General features: G+C 45.0%; 1 protein-coding gene across 11 annotated transcripts in view; it reads left to right on the top strand.

Annotated features, from left to right (window-relative positions):
* The first annotated feature begins 4,146 nt into the window (after positions 1–4,146).
* The window catches only part of MTCL1 (microtubule crosslinking factor 1), a 110,579-nt gene continuing 97,205 nt past the window's right edge, over positions 4,147–17,520 (top strand). For 6 of the 11 annotated variants that reach the window (XM_051609606.1, XM_051609611.1, XM_051609610.1 and 3 more), the window contains exons 1-2: positions 4,147–5,536; positions 16,839–17,063. In XM_051609606.1, the coding sequence (XP_051465566.1) occupies positions 4,670–5,536; positions 16,839–17,063 (1,092 nt within the window). In that variant the 5' untranslated portion in view covers positions 4,147–4,669. The remainder of the gene's footprint in view (positions 5,537–16,838; positions 17,064–17,520) is intronic. The other 5 variants (XM_051609612.1, XM_051609609.1, XM_051609608.1 and 2 more) reach the window with 1 other exon arrangement.

Here is a 17,520-nt window from a genome sequence, read left to right as displayed (position 1 = left end):
TTATGTCTGATTATTTGTATTATTCAACCAACACCCAGACGTCCCATTATGTCAAGAGCTACACAAACATATAAGAAATGGTTCCACCACCAGGGAGTGCATGACTAATTTATGATAAGAGAAAACAATTGGACATTACAAGCAAATAAAAAGAAAGGGAGAGGAGAATTGGGGTAAGCGTGATAGTCTGTGCCTGCATGTTCCTGTGAGAACCATTAGTGAGTTTTAAGTAAAGGAAAAAATGATTTGATATAAATAAGTAAGAAATATGATAACACTAATCCTTGCTGAGCATTTGCCTAGCCCAGTGGAAATTTCTGTGGTATGCGCTTAGCTTTCATATTAGGGTCTTATTCTCATTCGCATCATGCCTATTTACACCACTCTTGTAGGGACTTCCAAATGGCAGGGCACGGACAGCAGAGGATGGAGGAACGCAGCCAAAACGCTGCAGCTGGCCCCATAGCACACAGATCTGCCACCTGCACCCAGGCAGGCACGTGCCCAGCCAGGGTCACGGAGTCTGCATTTCTTTCTTGTTAAACACTTCAGACTGCCGGCACAACAAAAAGGGATCTTAGTGTGACGGAGCATTTGCCTCAGTCTAACGTGTTTTGCTGCTGCATGTTTTCAGTTCCACAGCTATTTTTCTTGGGCATCAAGGTAAATAAGTCACTTCACTAAGATGCTTTGTTGAACCAATGCTGCCTCTGAACTCAAGGGATAACACACCTCACTGTTTGTTTCAATGAGAGGAAGAAGCACAAAATATAAGGATACATGTTTACTGAGGTATCTGCTCTTAGGTCCCCTTTCTGATCTGAGATGACCCTTCCATGTCATGGGCCTTTAATTCTTCTAAGGCTCCTCAAGGGCGCCTCCTCAGAAGCTGGGATGTTTCAGTCCTCTTTCCCTTTAGGATCATGTGGTCAGTGATACACAGCAATATAACATATTAAAAACAAAGCATTTAGTGGCTGAAACAAAGTATTTAGTGGGGAAAAAAATGTAAAATGGAAACAAATGTAAAATAGAAACAAATATATTTATTCATTTATTTGCAATGTAAAATTTACAAGGTAACCATAGGAAACTGGACTCTGACACACAGTCAAGTGTCTCAGATTAATTCTCCCAGACAATTCACAGCCTTTCATGAATGTGCTCCTTTTTTCACCTCCCTAATTCTTTTCTCCTTCAGTGCAAAGAAGGCTGGCACTGTCTCTCTGCTATTGTTTGTAGAAAAGTGGCTTATCTTGAGCCATACTTTTCCCTTTCATTTTCCTTTTGAATTGAACCATTCTGTTCTTGGAGTAAAGTCAAAACAAGGTACCCATAAATTATCATAGAGCAGTTCTCCTTTCATCACAAGCATAAAACATGTTGCAAATGCTGTAGGTGAAGCTGGAATTCCTGTCTGTACTTCAAAGATATAACCAAAAACAAGTGAGTGGGGGCGATATAGTACAGAAAGAAAACAAAATAAAACAAACAACAAGCAAACAAAAAAACCACCAACAAAACCCAAAACAAACAACCTTTCTGATATCTTTCAACTAGGGCAACGTCGATAGTATTTAGTATTTCCATAATGATTACTATTTCTCAGGATGAAATACAGCAGCTGCCATCTCTTTCACTCTCTAGCATTCTTGAAAAGGAGAACTGCTTAAACTGACCAGCAGCATATTGCCAAAAGAAACCCAAACTAAAAGCTCAACAGCTTGTTAAAAAACACTGGTAGTGTGTCATTGTCTGACAAACAGATCCTGTAGCAGCTTTCCAGTACTCCTGAAGGGGGCCTACAGGAAAGATGGAGAGGGAATTTTTACAAGGGCATGTAATGATAGGATGAGGGGTAGCAGTTTTAAACTGCATTTGTGTAGACTTACATTAGATATTAGAAGAAATTATTTCCCTTGAGGGTAGGGAGACACTGGAACAAGTTGCCCAGGGAGGCTGTGAATGCCCCCTTCCTGGAAGTGTTCAAGGGCAGGTTAGATGGGGGTCTGAGCAACCTGGCCTAGTGGGTGGTGTCCCTGCCTATGCAAGGGGGTCGGAACTAAATGGTTCTTAAGCTTCCTTCCAACCCAAACCATTCTATGATTCTATGAAATGCTATGTCATTAAAATATAACAATAATTTATATATCAACAATCATTCTTCTAGATCAAAGTTTACCTGAGCCCTTTCATATTGCTTCTGTGGATTGGTTATCTCACCCATCAAGTAAATTACTAATGTTGTACACGGAAGATGAAGGGGCTTACACTTGCAAGCGGGTTTGCTGTATTTTCCTTTATTAAGATTATTTTGTACAATTTCTAAAGGACTTGGTCCAACGAAGTCTTCCTGGTAGCCCTGCTCGCTGCACAGACCGGCAGCAGAAAGTGCAATGTTTGCCACAAAAGATACTTAGCCTGAAAGGCACATCTGGATGCGGGAAACGAGTCGCCCGGCAGCGATGCCAACGCTGGGGGTGGGTGGTAGGGGGGCGGAGCAGGAAAGGACACGAACTGTGAACTGTAAAAGAAGCTGAATTTGCCAAGACATTAAAAAAACAAACAAATAAACAACAACAAAAAAAAAAACAACAAACAAACAAACACAACCACTCAGCAACAAACAGCCCGGTGGGTGCCGCGTAGCAGGTCGTTCATCTCCTGCCCACTCGCGGAAGGGCTGGGGAGGGACCGGCCGGGGAGGTCTGTCCCACCGGCTGGGGCGGGGATGGGAACGGGGAGGTACCGGGCCACCACCTCCTCTTCCCGAACCCCGCTCCCCCGGAGTGCTGGGGCCGCGCCCGGCCCCGCCGCCAGCCCGCCCATCACCGCGCTCTCCCGGCAGGCGCTGCCCACGCCGGCTGCCCGGGGCGTTGCCGAGGTGCTGCTCCCAGTTTCCCGAAGACCTGTAAATACAGCTCGGATTTTAATATTACTTTTTCCACCTCTGCAGCCTTTGCAAAGCAAAGACTACCTGTTGCGTACTCCTGCAGCAGCATCGGTGTTGCTGTTCAGCAGGATAAATCAGTTTTCCCCTCATTTACCGGGACAAGGAATCCCGGCACGCCAGAGTCGTCCCAGCCCTTCCCCAGGCAGGCCGGCCGGGGCCATTTCAGGAGCCCCACGTCGTCTGGCACCGGACCCGGACCGGGACTGCCAGAGCCAGCGGCCGGTCTTACCCTGGCCACCCTGACTGCTGCTGCGATGGTACCTGGTGTCCTCAGGCTCCAGCAGACCCAGGGGTTTTTGCCTTTCGGGGTAATACCTTGCGCTCAGGTGAGCGGAGCAGAGGACCTGGAATGCCCCAGGGCGCTGCCCCACCCCTCAAAATAATAATAATAAAAAAAGAAAATCCCAGGATTGCCCTTCCCCGGGGCGCCCTGCAGTCGCTGCCGTTCAAACGTGGATGACCTGAGCTTCCCAATGATTTAATGAGCTAAGTAGTCATTTACCACCTTCGTTTGACAGGTAAGAGAGCCACGGTGGCTTGTCCAAGGTCCCGCTGTGCCCGAGCAGAGGAGTCAGAAACATCCCGGGTGCTGCTCTCTGCTCTACCCATTAGGCTGTGCCTCTTTCCCACGCTTGAGCCTCTCCGCCCTTTCATTTACTCTCCGGCTGCTTTGCAAAATAAATGTAAGGGCTGTAATTTCATATCCTCATGCTCCAAAAGGATGGGTCCGTGCCTTTTGTAGTTTAGCCACAGCCAAGAACTTGCTGGTTCCCTCGGATACTCAGCCATGCCTCTGGGTGAACCTACGTCTGCCTTGAGCAAAGAGATAATGCGGTGGCTGTTGTTTTGCTGCTGCCCATCTCTGGAGAGAGGGTTTTCATGAAGTCTCAGCTCGGGAAAAAAACACAACTGCAAACCGAAACCAACAAACCGAAACAACGATAAACGCACACGGGCAAAGCTCTACTAGAGCTCACGGTCAGGAAATTAAAATTTCTCCCCAGATGAGGCTTTCTGATAGGAAGCGGCTGGCAGAGGCGCCCCTATAATAACGCGTGCAGGAAAAGTAGTTTGCAGGGAGAGAGCAGCCTGGCTGGCTGACAGAAGGGGCGGATCCTGCGCACAGGCGGGCAGCGCCGCGCCGGAGCGGCCCCGGCAGCAGCGGGGCTATTTCAGGAGGCAGGCGGAGGCGGCGGCCGCGGCCGGGGGCAGCGGGGAGCCATGGGCTTAGCGGTGCCGGTGGGCTGAGTGGGGGCTTGCCAGCGGAGGCGAAGGCAGCCGGGAAATACGCCTTTGCCTCGCATCGAGGGGAAAAGGAGGTGGTGGGTTTTTTTTCAGGCTGCATCACAACTTGAGCTGCATCAAGCTTAGCCAGGCAGAGAGGGGAACGGGAGGGGAAGGAGAGGGAGGAGGAGACGGCTGCCACGGGGGGATTTGGGCTCGTTTTATTGAAACAAATCAGTGCTCGGGAGAGAGCGGCGAGGAGGAGGGGGAGGAGAAGGAGGAGGAGGTGGGGGTGGGGGGGCAGGAAGAGGGGGATCGAGAAAGAAAAGTGTGAAGGCTGTGGCTGGGAGAAGCAGAAGTGATGAGAGAGCGAGCGGGGAGGCTGGAGGAGGCTGCCCGTCCTGCTGCTGCGCCCCGCGGGCACCGCCGCTCCTGCCGCCGCCGGGCGCCCCCGCGGCCGCCGCTGCCGCCCCGCCGCCCCCGGCCCGCGACATGGAGGCGATGAACGGCCCGGGGCCCGGCGACCCGGTGCGGCCACCGCCGCCTTCGTCCGGCCACCACCATCCGCACGCCGAGAAGAAGCGGCTGCACCGCGCCCCGTCGCCCGCCAGACCCTTCCTCAAGGACCTCCACGCCCGCGCCGCCGCCGCCGCCGCCGCCAAGCCTCCGCCCGCGCCCCCCAAGTCCCCCGGCCTCCCCGGCCGGGCGCCCCCCTCGCCGCACCCGGGCGCCCACCCGCCAGCCGCGGGGCTCCTGGCCGCGCCGAGCCGCCTCTCCCGCCGCCCCGCCGCTCCGGGGGCCAAGGCCGTCGCTACCACCGGCATCGCCGCCGGTAGGGCGGGGGCCAAGGCCGTCCCCTGCGCCAAGCGGGCGGCCCGTGGTCCGGAGCCGGGCCCCGGCAGCCGGGGCGGGGGGCGGCAGCCCGGCAGCGAGGCGGCCCCGCCGGCCGGCAAGGGCAGGAAGGGGAAGAGGGGCACCGCGGCGGGCAGCGGCCATGCGGCGGCGGCGCTGGCCCGCGTCGGCCACACGGACAGCAGCTCCGACCTCTCCGACTGCCCCTCCGAGCCGCTCTCCGACGAGCACCGCCTGGCCCCGGCTGCCAGCAGCGACGCCGAGTCCGGCACCGGCTCCAGCGACCGGGAGCGGGAGCCGCCCGCCGCCCAGCCCGCCGCCGAGCCGAGCCGCGCCGGCCCCGGCCCCGGGCGCGGAGCCCCGCCGCTCCCCGGCCCCCGCGGGGATCCGCTGCCCGCGCCTCCGGGCGGGGGGCGAGCCCTGAGCCGCGGGGAGCCGCCGGCGGCGGCCCCGGAGGAGCTGCAGCGGGAGGTGGAGGAGCTGCGCTCGGAGAACGAGTACCTCAAGGTGAGCATCGCCCTCCGAGCCCGGGGAGCGGAGGGGGAGGCAGCCGTCGCGGCGCAGCCCCGCTCCTGCCCGGAGCTGCGGGTCCGCGCTGAGAGTGGCGAGTGGATTCTCGCAGTCTGAAGTCACCTCCCCGTGGGTCTCCCCACGCCCGCTCGACCAATGCCCAATTTCACCCGCGGAAGAGAAAGCGGGGCAGGGGGAGCCAGCCAGACGCCTCAGCGCTCCCCCGTAAAGTGGGGCCGCGGCGGGGTTTGAGGGCAGATAGGGACCCCAGATAACGGATCGGGGCTCCCTGCAAAAGCCCGGTTTGTGGAGGCTGGGTGGACAGAAGTCGTGTGCTCTGGCAGTGTTTCTTTGGGTTGGCGTGGTGGTAGCTCAGCAAACGCCAGCTCTTCCTAAAGCATCGCAAACACTCCACCGGTTAGCAAGACCTTGCTTTCCAGGAACTGTTTTGTTCAGTATCACTCTTTAAGTAAAGCCAAAGAAACCGGTTCCCTCAGTTGATGTGGAAAGGATGACAGCATTGTGTTATCTGTTGTTTTACTTTCTCACTGGGAAGTGAAGCCACTCGTTGTCAAGTACCAATAGAATAACAAGAGCCGCAATAAGAAATGTCACTGCATCCTTGAGCAGGTAGAAGAGTACCTCTGTGTGCATTCACCCTCGGAGAAAGAGAAAAGCTAGATTCAGGCGTTCACTGAGCTGGGTTGACCTGCGGGAACCTTTGGTTGGACTTGCACTTACAATCTGATCTTTTGGCACAGCAAAGAGGCTGCATCTATAAAGATCTATAAATAAGATAAACTTAGATAATGATGTAGGCACAGTTACTTTACCATTTGACACTGCTGCTGGTGACACTAATCTTTGTCCCCTGATTTTGGAAACATCCTGTTGTCAAGCAAAATTACCATGGAAATCCATGAGAGTTTTGCTTGAATAAGGATTGGAGTTGGCTATAATCTTGGGAGAGAGGGGTGATAAGATATAAACTGGGCTTGTTTAAGGGGTTTTGGCTAAGGGACAAGACAGCAGGGGTGCTGCAGGATTCTTTTCTGGGTCTGGTGCTGCTTAATGAACTGGAAAAAGGAACAAGCAATGATACAGCAAAATTTTAAGATGACATTAAGTTTTTTTTATCTTAAGTCAAACCCAGCAAAGGCCAGACAGAACTTAATAGTAGACTTAATCACCAAGGAATGGGGCAGAGGATGGGAAATAAATCTCAATACTGAAAATATTAAGCACTTGAAAAGCAGAAGGACTGAGTATGTACTTTCCTGGATTTAAAATGTGTTGTCTTACTTCAGAAATCTCAAGAGAGTAGGAGCAATGACAGTCTCTGCTCAGTGTGAAACTGCAGGCATAAATTATGTTAGATTTCAGTGGGAACTGAACAGAGCATAACAAAATATTATCATGTTTTATATGTCTGTAGCTGGTACATAGATTAGTGTGTGTACCTGAAATACTGTGGGAACTGGTGATCATCTAGAAAAGGATAATACAGAGCTAGACCACTAAAAATTATTGGTGCATAGCAAAAGCTTTTATAACACTCATTGGATGGAAAACTCCGGAGTGTGTTAGGGAAATGTATTAGTCTATAAAATGATAAACAACATAGAAAACCTGTATCAGTGTCTTAACTTGACAGCCCAAAACAAGAGGAGATGTAATGAAATCAGAGTTGATGGTACGAATTGCTTTAGGAGTAGGTAAACTGGCTCTGCCATTAGAAGTCATGGAGACCAAAAGCCCAGGAGCATCTCTTTGCATTACAGGATTTGCACAATTGTAGCACTTAAACTTCAGCCTTTATGAAGAATGTGTTAAGTCTCTTGTTTCATACTGAAAGGAATTTTTAACTATGGAAAACTGAAAAAAAAAAAAAAATAAAATTGTCTGAATTGTCTAGGACCAACCACTATTAGGATGTCCCACTTGAGGGACTTTCTGATTATGGGACCTGATTGATATTGGCAGGTCCTAGGTAAAAAACTTTATTCTGCGTAATTTCAAACTTCTTATCCTGTGCATCACCTGGATGTCTTCATCATCTACAGCAGTTGTGTCCCAACATATGTTGATTCGGAGCCTGACTTTTTCAGGCTAAATATATTTCTGAGACCAGCAGAACAATCCAGATGAGTTTCTTGGGCCTCTGTGTCTCAGTTGATTTCCAGTGGGTGTGTCCTGGTGACTGGAAAGCCGTGAGCTCACACCATAGCCTTCTGAGGAGCATGAATACACCCTCTGACTGTTCTCCTTGGCCACCTGGATGCATGAAGTCTTAGCCGTTCTGCTTCTCTCTCAAAATGCTTGGAAAAAATCCAGTGGCACAGAATTTATCAGGAGAATTCCCAAACTTTGTTTTCCTTTTCTAGGGAAATCTACAAAAACCTTCTACAAATTAAAACCACAGCATTGCCTGAACTGTTTTCTTGTGGGTTTGTTCCTTCTTGGTATTGGAGTGAGCTGTTTCTCCTTTAACTGGAGGGAGCTAAGAGACAATGGGGAAGCTGTCAGCTGTAAATAGACAAATGATTAGATAAATCCCAGAAGAAACTGTTGATTTCCTGAGTGTGGCCATATGCCAGATTTTGTAGTTTTCACTCCTCCTTATCCGTCCTTGCAGCTGGAGTGCAACAGTAAATGTGCATCATTTTAAAGCCTGTTTCAGGGCAATTTCTTCTTTACAGGAAGATCTTTCATGTGTCTGGAACATAGGTTATAGAACACAATATGTGTGTGTGTATGTGTATACACACACACATATACATATATATATGTGTGTGTGTATGTGTATACACACACATATACATATATATATATATATGTATACATGATACATGGACTTAATGCTAAAGATTACTGGAGATGAAAAGGCTACCAGGAAAAAAAAAAACAACAACCAAAGACACCACAATATTTTGTTTTTATTTCTACTAAATAAGTGCTAGAAGGTCTCCCAGAATGCTTCAGGGAAGCATATGCAGAGCAAGCTGTTTGTGCTGCAAAAGCCTCAGACTTCAAAAACTGTGAGACAGAATTCAACCTGATACCAAGGTGCCACCTGATATATTTCCAGGGACTGTGATTTTACCCTAAATGAGACTTTGGCTCCAGCAGTGCCCAACTGTAAAGTAAAGCCTGTAGGTGAAGTGGCTGAGGAGAAGTGTTTACATTGGGAAGTGTCTCTTCTACTGCCTCTGAAATTTCATTTATTTTGGTTTCATGTATTTCTTGTGTAACTTTATTTCAGCTGCCTATGGGGAAGACTGTAATACTACAGCAGCATTTAAAAGGTAGCACTTATTTGTTGATGCGTAAGAGAGAAATTATGTCGTGGTGCCTGAGTCTCTGGAGCCAGGAGGTCATCAGTAAGTCCTAGTGGAACGTAAAGTTTTAGTTGTTGCTAGCCAGTCCTGTTAGTAATAGCAAAATAGTGTCCACACAAGTGGTTATTTTTCAGGATTACTTTAAAGTGTCCAGCATGTGAAGAAGAGTCATACACTATGCAAGTCTGTGGGAAACTTTGAAAGAAGCTCTTTGTGATGTAGAACCCTCTAAAGGATGAGGGATCCTAAGGCAGAGGGCCCAAATTTTAGCAATTAAAAGGGTTTGTGCTTTATCTTGGCCAAAGTTTAATTCAGACTGTTTTAATTAAATAAACCTACTAGCAGAAACAGCAATGGTATTTTAGTTGTTACACATGCCCCTTTTCCCTTTACATCCTTCACGGCCTCCTACATGAGGCATAACACTCCGTGCAGCCCAGAACATGAAACTGATGCTTTCTCTGATTTACTGTACTGGGCCTTCTCTTTGTGCATTTGTTGGTGTAAGTTCAACACACCAGAAATACTGCTACAGTGTGGACTAGCACAAAAAAATGTAACCTAAAAGATGTTGGATGTATTAGATAATGATCTTGTTTATCTTGTTTTGTATTTATTCTTTCTATATTAATTTTTGTCTGAGATGTATGCTGGGTATAAATTGAATAAAAGGCCCCTCCAAGCCCTTTATTCCACTCTGATACATCTAAAGGATGTTTGTTTTTGTTTAAAATCGCAGTGTTTGTCATTTAAGGTTACATTGTATTTCTGATCTCCCTTGAAACTGCAGGTCTTTGAGTCTAGAGATGAACTCATGAGGAGTAATACTACCCTTTCTTTTATTAACCTGCTGGCAGTTGCGTATGTCAAAGGATTTTCCAGAGCAAAAATTATGTGAAGTGATGGGACCAATTTTTTTCCATTTTGTGAGGGTCACCAGGATTAGCAAAACAGAGCTCATCCCCCGTCTCTGCTTGACATGCTGCTTTTCCCACCTAATGGCTGGTGATCCAGTAGAGAGCAGAGGTGATAACCCTGCCCAGGGCATGAAACCCACATGCAGGGTCTTGGCAGGAGGGACGGTCAGCTGTTCGAGAGAGATGTCACTTTGGGGAAGAATAGTTAGGCCATGTGCCTTTTTAGCCCCAGCTGTGTCCCTGTCAACTCCTTTGCTGCCTGGAGGGGAAGAGCTGTGTGATGCACGGGGCGATACTTCCCCTTGGCGGTCCTCAGTAGATGGTATCAACATTGCACCAGCCAGGTGACTGCTTGAGCAGCTTCAACGACCTCAGTTGAGGAAATGTGTTGAAACAACACTAGGGCTGATGCTTGAATGAAGCAGAAAAACTGCCAGATGCTGCTCTCACTCTCAGATCCTGCAGGCTTAAAGCAGACCTGAAGTCAACAGGTGCTCACAGTCCTGCAATTTCTTCCAGTTCTCATCTTGTTTTGTGCACAGGCTTCAAACAGCATCGTATCAGGACATGACTTGTAAAGTACTTTGGTTTGAGAGCTAAACAACAACATCAGGGACCCAGGGACTGTAGGTTCATTAGCATATTTTGCAAGAGGCAAAAATAATGGCTGTTGCTTTCTTCCTAACTGAAGCCGTTTAAAGCATATTATTCCTATTGTGGTTCTGCTGTAAAGTGATATGGGGGGTGTATTTATTCCTTAGTAGCAGCAGCATCTCCTACAGATAGGCAGTTTGAGATATTTAAAATCTGAAAACAGAGACTACATAAAATCACAGTTCATGAAGCTTAGATTTATCAAAGACTTTCTAGAAGTTCTGGGTTCACCATTGCAGTAGCACCTACACACTGTAATTTCCTCCCCTCCTCCTTTCCCCACTGTCTCCTCAGTTGATTTAATGTATATTAAATAACCTTCTCTTTAGAACATAGTACTAGCATAATCTATAAATACTACTTTTGCCTAAATTAATAAGTACTTACATTTTTTACGTGGACAATTGAATTTAATCCTTCATTTGCATTTTCTTAAATAGTGTACAGTTAATTGTTTTTTTATGTTTTTGTCTTTCTAGTTTGCAGGTGTTTCCAAATTAGTTTATAACTTCTGAACACTGATGCATTCTAGTTCATTGGAGCCTAAAGAGTTTCAGTTTTCTAATATACCTAACTATAAATGCTTAGTAATGAATTCAGTACCCATACATCTTCTATGCTATTTTCTGCATGTAATTTCTCCCTAACAGTAATATTCAAAATTCCTTTTTAAAAAAAAACAAAACAAAACATTTTTTAATTTATTTGACTCATCGTTAGTTTCCAGTTTGTAGCCTCTGTTCATGCACTGAGTTAAGAGCTTTTTCTATATTAGCCAGTAATTCAGCTCAGTGAGGGTAGATAAGCAGGCTGACCTAGATGCAGCTGGTGCTGGTGCCCTTACCTCTCTTTATATGCAGTTTAGGGATCTTACTTTGGACTGTATTTAGTCTGGCCTCTTGAATGAAACATCCCCAACATGCATATGCTTTATAGTTGTCCATGGTACTCAAGAGTAATGGAACATGTTTGGTGCACCCTTGGAGTGTAGGTCTCTGTTGTATTTCAGAGGGAATCTGGTTCTTGTGTGCTCTGTGGGCTGGATGAGTGCACAGTCAGTGGAGATGATTGGAAAATTTACTTTCAAACCTCATTACGAATCTCAGCCAGACTGGCTGGGTAGACATAGCCCATCAGTTGTACAAGTATTCCTGTTCATTTCAGTAGGAATGATTCACATGAGTATGGGTTACTTCTGTAATAGCTGACTCTCTCTCTCTCTCTCTTTCTCCTTTCTTTCTTTCTTTTTTTTTTTTTTTTTTTTTTTTTTTTAAGAATCCTAACCAAGGCACATTCCTATAATTTACTCTTAATTATACTTCATTATAAATTAAATCAATAATAAACAAGCATAACATCGTTTAAGGTATTAATGAGATAATGACATCTCTTCTCACAGGCAAGTCTTCAATTTGCACAGCACAGATGTGGAATGACACCATCAGTATGTATTTGGGCTACACAGTGATGTAACCTGCACACAGGCTTTCCCCTTCTAGCAAATTCACCACAGCTTGGTAGACTGACGAGGAACCAGTGAATCCTAATTCTGTAGCTTTTGCACCCAAGTCTAGGGGAATCCTGCAAACGGGGCAGCTATTTTAAGTGTGGTCCTATGTGCATACAGCTGGCCTGTGAATCTCAGATGGCTGGTCCCTGTTAGACCCCAAATAACTGGCCTTTAGGTAATTATTTGGGCCAAGTACCTGAAACCAGAAGCATTCTCAGCAGCAAGAGCATCTTTGTGTTCTACTGCAAATTTGGAAAGAGCTGCCAGTTAGGAAGTTCTTTTCATTCCCATACTTCCTTTTGATCTTTCTCATGACCAGGGTGACATCTGGAAAGGAAAACAGTTTAGTTTTTTCCCAAACAATATTCTTTCTTCCAGGACTCTCTGCCTATTTCTGTTCTTACCATTAAATTAAAAGGGATCAGGAGGTGGCTCTCATCCCCTACAGGAACATACAGCAAAGTGAAGCTTCTTATGCCAGCACTTAACCTCCCAATTTCAATTGCCACTTTGGGATACAGGAGCAGGTCCTCCCTGTTTAAGCAAAGGTGCAAGCTCTCAATTTTTTAGATGCACAAAGATGGATGGTTGCTTTCTTACTTGTTTGTTTTAATTACTTTTAAGTGCCTATTCTGACCTCTTTCTTTAGTTTTACAATGTTCAAGTCCCTGGTATGTAGCTCAACACCTCCTGAGAGAAAGAGCTTTAATTCTCACTCACAATAATAATAGTAATAAGAACAATCCATTTTAATGAAGTCAGGGGTTGGGTTTGTTTAGTATTTCTTGCTGCCTCACAGCTCAAGCTTCTTTTTGGCCAGCTGCCAAGTTTGGGATTTTTAAGGTTCTGGCTTGCTGCATTTACCTTTGATTTCATTGGAGTGTAGGGCTGATGGTTGGACTTGATGATCTGGAAGGTCTTTTCCAACCCTAATGGTTCTGTGATTCTATGATTCACTAGTGATTGACATGTTTTCCTTCAAAGCAGTGGGTTTGCTGGTTTAGTAAGTAGGACCATCATAGTTTCAGTTTTAATTTCCACTTACCTGGATCTCTAACTTAGCTTCCTCCGTTTTGTGTGTGTGTATCATTTTTTAAGAGGATTTTAAGCTGTCCTGGTTTTGTAGGTGTAATTGTAACAGCTAACGCAAGGTTTCAGTGTCTGCGGCAGGATCACAAGTACCTACGAAGGAGAATAAGCTGTTATGAACTGGAAGCATCTACACCCTTGCCACTGGTTTTGTGGTCTGTGTTGAGAGCAAGATTATGTCTTTACTGTAACTCGTAAAAGATTATCCCAGCATCCATAATTATGTGCTGTCATACAAGATCTGAACCACAGACCGTTTTACTGTATTTTAACATTTCAGAGGTGACATGCTGCTGTGTATACATTTGTAATCTATAAAACTAGGACTTCATCTTGCAAGGCGAAAGGATTTCAGCTGTCCTATTTGAATATTTCCTCCTTGGGTTGGACAGACTGAGTAGGTGCAAGCCCCAGGCACTGCAGTAATACAGCAGAAAGCAGGCTGGTACTGCATGCAGCCCGTACGGCAGGGGTTCTGCTCCTTATATGGTCAAAATTGTTTGTACCCTCATTGTGTTTGCATGTATGTTGCTGTGTTTTAAAGCCTGTCCAAAGTATGCTGTATTCATAAATACAAGTGTTAAGGACGCAGTTGGGGTTCATTATGAAAGTTTTAGGAATAGGAAAAAAACGAACTGTGGAAAAGCAGCTCAACTCAGTAAAAAAAAAAAAAAAAGAAAAATCTGAGAGAAACGCGTGAGGTTTTAAAGTACAGCTTTCTTGATTGTATCCCCAGTTCTAGTTTATCTGCAAAATGACACTAGAGAGAAGCGAACTGTGTGTTTATAACCAAAACCAGAGGCAAACATAACAAAATCACAGATCTGTAAAATCAGAGTTGTGTTGTTAAAGGAGATTGAGAAGACTTCCATTTTCCAGGATATAAAAGTCAGGCCCACTGAAAGGATTTGGGAATATTCAGCTTCAATGGAATGACTGCTTCAGGGACTGAATTGTTTAAAATTATGTGAGTTTCACTTTCCAAATTTGGTTGTAATAAATGCGTTGAAGTAAAATATTGTAGATTATTTGTCTTTAGAAACCAACCAGATTTACTAATTCCTAAATCTGATATAGATAAGAGGGAAGTTTAAGAGACGAGCAATAACTATAATTTCTCTTTGCGGGCCACTTAATACAGGAAAGCCATTGCTTAGTTCTAAAATATAAACACCAGATTATAAACCAGATTCCATTAATTTGGTGGTGACAGATGTTTTCCTTTACTGTGGATTTGTGTTTCAAAATTCTCAGTTTGCAACCACATTATTAATCTAACATTAGCATTCTGAAGATGATATCAAAAAGTTAATTGAATGTAAATCTAATTGAGGCAAATTCAACTCCTGAGTCTGCAGGCAGCCCTAAGCAGCAATACCTCTAGTCTTGTTCATCCCAGAGGCCTGAAGGTGAAGGCTGTACTTTTGGTCTAGGTACCTTAGCTAAAATACCTAGTTTATAAACTGGTAGCACAAAAGTGTAGTGCTTTTCTTAGGTTCAAAACCACTGCTATTCTCTAAACAGTTTCTAAAACCTTGATATTTTCTTCTGCATCTCCATCTTTATTGGGCAAACTTTTACTTTACCTCTTGAAAGTGTCTATAAATGTGAAACATAGTGAAAAATGTTTACCTTAAAAACAGGTCTCCTACACATTTCAATTAAGCACAGGTTACTATGTTTTTATTTTTAAAAATATCAATCATTTAGCAAAACTTCACCCATGTGTTGGCTTTAAACTGACTAGAATATTTGGCTATACTCTGAGTAGGAATAGATAGGGCCCAGACTGTAAGTTGTTTTGAAATAAACCTGCTGGGTTTGGTTTGCAGAGCTGGTTTGCTTCCTCACAGACTGCTGTTTGTACTTAATTAATGTATTTGCAATTTCTGAGGGTGTCATTGCTGCAAGGGCAATTTCTGGTACTGTGCTTACACTATTCCTTTTCAGACAGTGCATGGCATGAACATGATCCAGCTCACTGGAGAGTAACCCTTGAGTTTCTCCACCCACACATATATCCTACTCCTCCAGTAGGGAGGTTGTGGAGAGGGATTGTGGAGGGAGATTGTGAGACAGGATGCCCTTACAGGAAAAATCTGAATATATTGGGAATGTATAGTGATATCATGGGCCTGTGGGGAAACCTGTCTGTCCTTTCTGAGCATCTAGTGAGAACTCTGTAAATTTCTGGGAGGGCTGTACTGGTGGGGCAAAGCCTCACTGCTGAGCCCAGAGTGGTCATTTTTGTGTACCCAAAATTTGACTTATGTTAGCTCAACTAACTGAAATTTAAACACAGCTATATAAATACTGGAGTTTTTTAACATGGATGGGATTTTTATGGGAATAACACTGTAATTCTAACATAACTATGCAAACAAGGCTAAAGAAGTTCAACACATCTTCCTTTGGTCAGGAGAACTGTGCTCATAGGAAAGACCTATCCCTCATTTGTTGCTAAAGCTTCAGTGAAGCAAGATGAATACAGGGAAAAACGTGACCATTCAGTTAGGCCACGGGAAGGGGGAATGAGGGAAGGTATAAGAGGACCACCAGAGGGATGCAGGTAGACATGTTCGTGGAGGGACTAGACAGGAATGGTCCAGCCAAGAGGGATCATTTGTCAAGGAAGCTAACTCCATAGTAACGTCTTTTCCACCCTATACAAGTGTGAAATATTCGCCAGCCATCCTTGGTATTTCAAGTGTCATTTACAGAGCTGAAGTGAGGTGACAGAGTAGCTAGCTCCCGTGCAAGTTCTCCTTTAGTTTTATTTAAGCTATGTTTTCCTCAGAAAATTTGGTCTTTACAATATCAAATGCCATTTTAAAGAAAACAATTTAAAAAATAATAGTATGTTTAAAATATTCTCCTCGTGGCTCTTTTATTGATTTTTTTTTCCCCCAACTTTGTCCAAAGTTATTTGAGTCATACTTTTCCTCTGACACAGTAGTTTAATGGCTTGTACCCCTGTGCTTGGAAGACCTTTATAAGAGTTTTAGCACTGTAGCTTCAGTCACGCACAGATTAAACTAATGGGAATGATAGAGCTTATCCTGTTCAGCCATAAAGCTTTAAATCTGACTTCAGAGAGCATGTGCTCTCTGAATGTAGAATTGGGACAGTTGGTGATGCCCGGAAAAGTATCATCAGGTTATTCCCATGGGCACAGATTTTATTTTCTCCCTGTGGTCCTGTTGAAATGTGTGTACACATAACAGAAATGCACTTTCCCCTGCACCCGACCCGTCTGTCATTAAGCATGTGCATGGTGCTAGGCTCAGATGGGACAGCGTTTTCATGTGGAGCAGTCTGATGTTTGGCATAAAGATTCATTAAGGCTCATAAAGACTCGTAAAGTTTTCAAGGGACTATTTCATTTTTAGGAGGTGCTGATTGTTAAAAAGGCACATCAGACAGGGATGCTGAGGTCCTTGGTTAAAGTTTGCTGTAGTTAGTCTAAATAAAGCAAGAAAACAGTTCAGATAGTGGCAAAGTATTATGCCCTTTTTATTTTAATTAGAGATAGTGAAAACGAAGGTGTTTCAAGAGACAGATAAGCATCTGGACTGTTTTTCATTATTAAAGCAATTGTAAGAAATAGAACCAGTATTCATTCATTTAGTTCAGCATAATTAGTCAATGTTGGGATAAAACTTATGTTCCTATGACTTCTGGAGCTGCATGTTGCACTTCATTAAGATGGTATCCTAGTGAGCGCGCTTCCTATTTTGCTCCCACGGGTGAGATTTAGAGGTATGATGGAGCACTGTTTTGACTTCTCACAGGATGAGCTGGATGAACTTCGGGCTGAAATGGAAGAAATGCGTGACAGCTATTTAGAGGAAGATGTTTACCAGCTGCAGGAGCTCCGGCGAGAGCTGGACCGGGCAAACAAGAATTGCCGCATTCTGCAATATCGTCTCAGGAAAGCAGAACAGAAAAGCTTGAAAGTTGCACAAACAGGCCACGTGGATGGAGAGCTCATTAGGAGCCTGGAACAAGATTTAAAGGTGGGTGAGAGATTCATATTCACAGCAAAAGAGAGCAGACTGGGATTTGGCTCCCTGCAGTGAAAGGGAGGGTGACACATGGAAACAGGCAGTAGTTGTCCAAATGTCAGGGCCAATTTCCTTCTTCTGCAGAGGAGAACAAATATGCAGCTTATCATCATAAAAAGATGTGTTAGTGAGTAGAAAAACATGTGCTTAGGCTCAAAATGAAAGCAGTGCAGTCAAGTTACATTTGTGCATTTGAAAAATGTAAAGAGTTTTGTTTTACTGAAAACCTTAGCCTTGCAAAACTGTATAAATAAAACCTGATACGTTTTTCCCAAGTCATGGCGTTTCCTTTCTTTTCTCTTCTTGCTTATGGCAAATAACTTAAAAAAACCCCCCAAACTAGTCAAAGTTGCATTTTTTATTGCCTAATGAGTTAATCATAACAGGAATAGACATATTTTAGCAGGGC

Source organism: Apus apus, chromosome 2, assembly GCF_020740795.1.
Source record: "Apus apus isolate bApuApu2 chromosome 2, bApuApu2.pri.cur, whole genome shotgun sequence".
Lineage (NCBI taxonomy): Eukaryota > Metazoa > Chordata > Aves > Apodiformes > Apodidae > Apus > Apus apus.
The sequence above is the reverse complement of the archived record's forward strand: the minus strand, read 5'-3'. Positions and strand labels throughout refer to the sequence as shown.